Raw genomic sequence first — 8,682 nt, 5'->3', positions numbered from 1 at the left:
AACTCAGGACCTTGCATTTGCAAGGCAGGCGGCAGTACTACTGAGCTAAATCCCCAGCAGTAGAGTAATATTTTTTATTGCCAATTTACTCTGTATTTTTGCGTCCATCCCCAATAGGCTCAGGAAGAATTTTGCTAAGTGGAGAATATTTTAAATTCTTTAATAGAAAATTATAAATTTGTCAGCTAGAGTATTTTATAGGCAGTGCCTATTTTTATCAAAGGTATTTTCTTTGATATTTTGTAGGACAGATCTTGTCAAATATTATACCTATTTATGATTCTTTTACATGTTCTTCCAAATTTAGATATTGCAAAATGGTAGTCCTCTGTAATTTTATTCCTTTCCAGCACAGAATAAAAGTGCATCCCATTTAAAACAGGAAAACTCTAGATCCAAGCTCTTAGGATTCATTACAAAATATAATTATAGATTTTTCAAAATTAAGTCTTATGTGTTGAGATCTCATCATTTAATTTTAGTTTTTCTTTTGCTTTTGAAATACACATTTCAGTGTCTCAGCAAACCTTTTTCTAAAATAAAATTGGTCTTTTGCTGAATTTCAAAACCTTAAGGTTATTTTTAAGCTTTAGTCATTGAACTTTTAAGTTTTGATTAAGAGTTTCCAGCTGGTTTTGAACAAGATGCAACCAATTTTGAAGGACTTGTTTTCAAAAAAATTTGTTACTGAGATACTTAGGCTGCATTTATAAAGTAGCTTTTGAGGGGACAGTGGCAAAGATTCCAGCTTCTGAAGCGTAAGACAGGAAAGATGGAATTATCACTAGCTCTCTTTCAGATTTTATTTGTTCAAGGGATGAAAGCATTTACACACTACTAGCTGATACCTTTGTATATATATATATATATGATGTGTGTGGAGAAACAAGTGTACTAAACCTAGCCTTCTTTGCTTTAATGTATTTTAGTGTAAAAATAATAGTTCATTTTTAAAAATGAGAACTATGACAAATGGCTAACCTAGATGAGATGCTGGGACAGCAGACTGCAAATAAGACCAGTGAAACCACATACGGGGAGCAGCATGTAATGCAAGTGGGAAACATCTGAGCTTATAGCCTGACTTTACTACTTAAAAGCTTGGAAAAATAACCTCTCTGAGATGTCTTGGTTACGATATTTCAGAGAAGTAGAAACACCAGGATATGTGTGCTTGTGTTGCTTTACAGTCTGAGTCACAGAAGAACTCACACAGAATATATGTTTATATATGGCGTGTAAAGGTAGTCTGTGATAATACTGTAATAGATAGGTATTCTAATTATGTGTGTATTTCTAACTATGCCCTTCTCACTCACCCACTTAGTAAGTCCTGTGAAATCTATCTTAAAAACTTTTCTTCAAGTCATACCCTTCTTTTTTACCAACACTATGTTCAGATCCTCAGCTGGACCATTAAATTACTTTCTAAGTAGTTCCCTATTTTCTGCTTCTACTACTTCTCTTCACATGTCACCTCATAGTATGAACTAATGTCAGAGCTGGGTGTGGTGGCACACTCCTGTAATCCCTGCACTGGGGAGGCTGAGACAGGAGAATTGCCGTGAGTTTGAGACCAGCCTGGGCTACATAGTGATTTCCAGGTTAGTCTCTACTATGTAGCGAGACCCTGTCTCAAAAAACAAAACAAACAAAAAGAACTAATGTCAAGTTAATAACTCTTGAATTTGTCCCCCTTTTCATCCTCATTTTCTTTACTTTTACTGTGGCAGATAAGGCTCTTTATAAATTATCTACAAAATGCCATAATCTTATGTCCTGTCAGAACTTCTTGTTATCCTTTTTAAACCTAAATTAACTTTTTGTTAATTGTGTGCTTATTATCTCTGGGTACAATCACCCTCACCCTATCCCCTCCATACTTTAAATTTCTGTTCAGATGTCATCCATGAAACTTCCTTAGATTCTCTTCCTGGTCCAGAACATTCTTAAACATTCATGTTCAGGCGAACTTGACCCTTCAGATACCTATGCTCCGAAGCTGCCTTTCAGTTGAGATGTTTTCGTGAGCTGACCATAGAACCCTCTCAACTGTGTTGTGAATTGAATGGCACTGCCTGTCTTTGTGCAAACAGGTTGTATATAATGACATCAGTATCATCTTTTGTATCATTTATTCATTCATTTAATTTTTACTTATAGTGACTTTTTATAGTTTCGTGGGTTGAACCCACAGCTTTGTGCATGTTAGGCAAGTGCTATACAACTGAGTTACATTCTCAATCCAGTTATTTATTGAAGTGGTTTTTGGACTGAATTCCTAGGTACTTTTAGCCCTTGAGAGGGAGATGAGTGATTGAGATTTTGGGGCTCCCAACTGGCTATAAGTAAAACATTTCATCCCAGACTTGCTATATATTAGATGAGAAAAAGTAAAATTTTGCATGAGAAAAAGTTACAATATCAGAAATGATTTTAAGATTCTTGTTTCATTTCTTGTCTGCTTGATGCTTTCTAAGTTGTGTGACTATCTTTGTTCATTCTCCCTCTTGTCCTCCAAAGAAGAAATAAAACTAAACTTCTTTTTTTTTGTTTTGTTTTGTTTTTTTGTTTTTTGAGACAGGGTCTCACTATGTAGTTGAGACTGACCTGTAACTCACTATGTAGCCCAGGCTGGTCTTGAACTCACAGCAATCCTCCTGTCTCAGCCTCTGAGTGCTGGGATTACAGGTGTGCACCACCACGCCTGGTTTAAAACTAAATTTGAAATCAAGGGTATTTTATCTTAGTCATCTTGGTTTCTCAGATATCTTTTGATTGAGTGTTACAATATAGTAATAGAAGTTATTGGATAGAATATAATTATCATTTGTTTATTTCAGTTATCAAGTGGGAATTCAGTATATGAAAAGTACTATAGACAGGTAAGAGTTTTGTTTCATTGTTCCTAATTTGAACATAAAATATACTGTCATCTGTGTACTGTGTGTATGTAGAATACTAGCTAGCTGGATAAATCTGATTTATCTTGCTTTCAGCTTCTTTTGTTTTAGCCTCTAACTTTTACTCAGTGCCTTTGACAAGCTCCCAGAAAAATAAAGGAAAATATCTGTGTTCAAAATCTATACATCAAGTATGTTCATTCAGATGTAAATATCAAAATAATTTATAAGCCAAATAAAAATGGTCTCTGTATCTTTTAAAGACTTACTAAAAGTGTAATTTTTACAAACTGAAACCATGGCTCATACAAATCTAAAGGGAGTACAGGGGCTGAGACTATAGCTAAGTGGTAGAGCAAATGTTTAGGGTACTAGGGATCAGGTATGATCCCTAGGATGTGATCCCTTGAACCACACACGTGCACAGAAAAGAAGAATCAAGGATATTTATTTAACTCATTAATTATTGCAGAAACCAATCAAACATAAAAATGAAAATATAAGTTACAGAAATTCATATTTCACCAGACAAAATTCATTTGTGTTAGTATGGATAGGGATCATTTGCATTGCTAATAGTTTTTGTAACTTAACCATTATCCCTATAGCGTATAAAGTAGTCTTTTCAGTGCAGTTAATCAAGGGTTTATTCTGTAGATCAAATCTCCTGAGAGTAGTATAGATAATCTCATTTGCCATTTTCAAGTATTAGATCATTTTTCCTAAAAGCATCCTTACCTTGTCATCATAATCACAGAAGAAGCTGATTTGGCTTGGCTGTCTACATACTTGCAGCAAATAGTAATTAACTATTGTAGGCTTCCTTGGTCTTGACTTGGAAATCTAGAGCCATACATTATTTAACAATGTCTAAGGCCAGAGAATTAATTTCTGCTTGAAAACTTTTTAGAATCTAACTATATTTTTAATTTATATGAATATTTTAAGAGCTAGGATCTTGTTTTGTTGTCTATACTGATCTAGAGCTCCTGGACATGAGCGATCTTCCTGCCTTAGCCTCACAAGTAGCTGGGACTAAATGTGTATACTACTGTGCTCAGCTTGATTGTACATTTTTAAAGCTTCTATTATTTGATCCTTTATTTTGAAGCTAATATCTAAACCTTAGATGTTGTCTCTGTCATATTTCCTCCAGCTGTATGTACAAATTAGAAATTATCTCCTCTTAAATTTTTCCATATAGCTAAGGTTCTTAGCGTGGAGCTTTTGACTTTGCTTACTACTATAAGGGTAGGACCTTATAGACAGATACAAGGCCACTTTTTTGAAAAGGGATTTATAGATACTGGCTTCCCATAAAATCAGTGTTCTTTAATACCATCTTCTGTCTAAATAAAAAGGTCAAATATGGCCTTGTTTTACACAATTGATTTATCCAATTATATCCTTTAAAAAGCAGAATAAATTGTTATTAAACTGTATTGCCATAAAATGTAAAGGTATTTGTTTTTGGATTTGATGGGCCAATGAGAATCAGATACCACTGAAAACAATTTTATTCATTTAACAGAGACAGAGCCTACTAAATTGTGGATTTTTTTACCTCAAAGTTGAAGATTAGGCAGTTCTTTTTTGCTAAGTACCTAGGTTCTCCCATATCTTAGCACTTGAAAGAAAGGGTTTCTTTTTTGCTTTGCTGAGATCGAACTGTCTAAAATATTTTGCAGGTTTATAGTAAGTATACTTAATCTTTTAACTAAACTAGAAATATACCTATTTCACAAATATCCTAGGATAATGTTACATTTCCCATGACTTAAACATTTACTTTTCCTTCTTTTTTTTGTACTGGGGATCTAACTCGGATCCTTGTGCTTGTAAAGCAGCCACTGGAACCACTGAACTAAATCCCCAGCAATTACTTTTCATTTTTAACGAACAGAACTTTAGGAAGTCTTTACAAAAAATGAGAGTCATATTTCGGGAAGTCATATTTTCTGTTGTTGGTGACCTTATTCCATCTTAATGGAAAGTCCCATCAGTTAAAATGATGTTTCCTTTAATTTTGCTGTAGGAATTTAGAATTCAGAGCTGCTTCTTAAAGTTTATCATTGAATTTGTGCTGGTTAGAGTTGATATTGATTTGATATTTTTTCAAGTGCTACAATTTTTCAGCAATTGATGGTCTGAAGCTGAAGAGAGAGATGACATATGTGGCTATTCCTATTTGCCAAAAACTCTTCAGGAAATGCTTCCTTTTCTCTCCTATTGCCATAAGTGTATTGGGGTTTAAATAACAACCATAACAACCAGAATTTAGCTTAGTGGCACTGCGCCTGCCTGCAAGTGCAAGGTCCTGAGTTCTATCCCTGGTACCTAAATAAATAACCATAAAAATTTGGAATCAGAAGATAGGTGTTGATGTTCTGATTCTACTAGTTTACTTTATTTCCTCTGAGCTTCGGTTTTCAGTTTTGTATAGTAGCCATGATAAAAAACACTTTGCAGATTGTGGCTGTTGTCTAGTTGGTGCTTTACTCAAATGATTTTGTACATACTTCTTTGCCCTCCTTAGTCAAAAGATTCTGTTGTTCCTTTTTAAAAAATGAATTCCAAGATCACAGGTATAGAAGGTAGATAAATGGTAGCAATTTTCCCTTTGTGTTTTGTTGTAAGATTATAGTTTTTATCTTTTTCAGGTTGATACGAGCAATACTGGAAGGGTGTTGGCTTCAGATGCTGCTGCTTTCCTGAAAAAATCAGGGCTTCCAGACTTGATACTTGGAAAGGTAGTATGTTTATTGTAACTAAATTATAATGCGTGTGTAGAACTATGGGTGAACTGGATGCAAATTTATTTATTTATTTATTTATTTTGGGGGTACTGGGAATCAAATTCTGGCCCTTGCACTTTTGAGGCAGGTGGTGGAACCACAGAGCCAAATCCCCCGCCCTGGATGCAAATCTAGAAAGAGACCATCAAGTAATTAGAACTGAGTTATAGATGCAATAGAATGAGGCAATTTGTGATACAGTGATTTACCCTCTGGAAGAGTGAAGTGGTGTTGAGAGTTTTAGAAACAAATTACTTTTGAGGAGGATGAAATGAGGAAATAATAGTACAGTATAAAGTATTTGGTTATTATGGAGAGTTACAGTGTAGACTGGGAACTTTGCCACCCACTCAAAAGAGTTGGCTCTATCCCTGCTCCCTCTGTATAACTGTCTTTTGTTTAATGTGTGATGAATAGAGAGGGGGGTTGGGAGACTTTGGAAAGAGAGCAAAGAGATGGAAAGCCCCTCCTGTCAAATCTTTATATATCATACAATATAATCAAAATCCTGAAAAAAAATCTCTATTAATAACTTAATTATTCACAAATAAACATTAACCTCTCAACTTGCCCTTAGGAAATAATATCATCTTAATAAAGATCTAAAATCATGTAGTATATTTTAGCAGAAAGCACTATTTGATTTAGAGTTAAAACCTGGGTTCTTGAAAAAGGCATTTGATTGGAAGTTGGAACTTGTGTTTCAGTTCTTTAAGCCCTGATACCTTAAATGTTCTTGAGCCAAGTCCGTTCTGACCTCATGGGTTCTTAGTATCTTTGTGAAGAGTTGCACCAAATTATTTTTAAGGATTCTTTTCATTTTTATTTCCATTATTCTTAGATCTGAGTATCAGAGAACATGAGGCTATAAAGTGCAGGGATTTAATTAATCTTTAAAATAATTTCTATTAAAAATATGGCTTCTTGTTTTTCTCTCTAATTTTCAGATTTGGGATTTAGCTGACACAGATGGCAAAGGCATCCTGAACAAACAAGTAAGATTCAGAGATTCATTTGAAAAAGATTTTGAATGATTTGAAATTAAAAATCCGTTTTTTATTTTTAAGATAGGAATTGATTTTTATCAACATTATGCTTTTGCAAGAGCCGGAGTCATAACACTGAAGGTTTTTCCAACAAGCATTAAAAGCATTAAAATACCCAATTCCTAACAGTGGGGAGGTTTCCCAAAAAACTAAAATTAAAGGTTCCATTTGACCCAGCTATTCCTTTTCTTGGTATCTTCCCGAAAGAATTAAAAGCATCATACCACAGTGATTTATGCACATCTGTGTTTATAGTGGCACAGTATATGTTAGCTAAATCTTGGAAACAGCCCAAATGCCCATCAACCAATGAATGGACAAAGAGGATGTGGGTTTTTTTTATACAGTGGAGTGCAACTTTGCCATAAAGAAGGATGAGCTTCAGACATTTATAGCTAAATGGATGCACCTTGAGAACGTACTCTTAAGTGAAATAAGGACTGAAATGTATAGTAGGTATTGGGAAACGGGAAGAAAGTGTTCATATGGGAAGGGGAACAGGGAGGAGAGAGGAAGAAAGGAAGGAAGGAATAAGAAAAAAGGTGAAAATAGAAGGAAAAAATGGAAACAACTTTGGTACATAGGGAGGAGAAGGATATGAGGAAAGGAAGGGAATGGGAAAAAGAGGTAGGAGGTAGCGTGTACAGGTGCAAATTCCCTATGATGAGTGCTATCATTATGTATGCCTAAAATGTACCAATAGGGGCCAAAGATTTAGCTCAGTGGTTCTGCTGCCTGCCTCAGAAGCACAAGGTCCTGAGTTCAATACCTGGTACCAAAAATAAAATGTACCAATAAATGTTTTGCTATTAAAATAAATAAAATACCTAATTCCTAAAGGTTAGTGTTAGTTTGGTGACCTTGTTCTCCTGAGTTTTTTCTGTCCTACAGAAAGATTTTGTGTATCTTTATTAAGTTTTTTGAGTATAGAAGGTTTTAAGTAAATGCTGGGTTTTTTTTTTTTAACTAAGTGTTAAGTATTGCCTGGTGCATTTAAAAAGAATCTCTTGGCTAAATAAATATTTTGAATATTCTGGTTTGCATCTTACCTCTGACATATAAACAACAACAACAAAAAATTTTACCAACCAGAAGTAAACTCTGGGCCAGAAATACACGAACGTTGTTAATGCTACTTTGAATACCATCTGTGATTTTAATGGTTTGCTTGTGGGGATGAATTTTGCTAAATCCTGATTCTTCTGCTTAGCACTTTATTTAAAACTAATTTGCCCTATCGCTGTGTCTAAAGGCAGATCAGATATAGAAAAGGAAGGGGAAAAATTAGATGACAGAATCAGAATATCTAATTTCTGAACTCAGATTTCAGGGCTGGATTGTCTACCTCATTTCAAGCCTGTGGGTAAAGAGGCAATTCAGTACATTGGAGATGTAGGGAAAAAAGTTTGTGTGGGCACACAAGTGCAGTGCTCCGTTGTGTGTAGTACCACATTTTCTTTATTCATTCATCATTGGTGGACACACAGCAGTTTCCAAGATTTAGCTATCACGAATTGTCCTGCTATACACAAGGGTATGTATGTGTATTTAATGTCGATAACTCTGTTGGGGAGATGGGTGGTAGGGGAATGAGGGATTGAATGGAATTTCTGTTTTTAGTTTTTTGAGGAATCTCCATACTGATTTCCATAGTGATTACACTAGTACATTCCCACGAAGAATGTAAAAGCATTCCTTTTCCCCCACAGCCTTGCCAGCATTTGTTAATTTTTTTATTTCTTGATGATGGCCATTCTTTCTGGAGTAAAATAGAATTACAATGTCAGTTTTGTTTTAATTTGTATTTCTCTAATGACCAGCGATGTTGAACCTTTTTTCATGTATTTACTGGTTATTTATTCATTGGTATTATTTCTGAGAAGTGTCTGTCTATTCATTTCGTGTGTGTGTGTGTGTGTGTGTGTGTGTGTATGTGTA

The 8,682-nt window shown here is 34.7% G+C and overlaps 1 protein-coding gene across 1 annotated transcript in view; it reads left to right on the top strand.

Annotated features, from left to right (window-relative positions):
• Nucleotides 1–972: 972 nt before the first annotated feature.
• The window catches only part of LOC104852639 (epidermal growth factor receptor substrate 15-like), a 32,786-nt gene continuing 25,076 nt past the window's right edge, over nt 973–8,682 (top strand). The window contains exons 1-3 of the mRNA XM_019205383.1: nt 973–1,047; nt 5,564–5,653; nt 6,646–6,693. Of these exons, the coding sequence (XP_019060928.1) occupies nt 973–1,047; nt 5,564–5,653; nt 6,646–6,693 (213 nt within the window). The remainder of the gene's footprint in view (nt 1,048–5,563; nt 5,654–6,645; nt 6,694–8,682) is intronic.

This window comes from Fukomys damarensis, unplaced genomic scaffold (genome assembly GCF_012274545.1).
Source record: "Fukomys damarensis isolate Sample0158 unplaced genomic scaffold, DMR_v1.0_HiC HiC_scaffold_23, whole genome shotgun sequence".
In the NCBI taxonomy this organism is placed as follows: Eukaryota; Metazoa; Chordata; class Mammalia; order Rodentia; family Bathyergidae; genus Fukomys; species Fukomys damarensis.
This window is presented reverse-complemented; position numbering and strand designations above follow the sequence as displayed.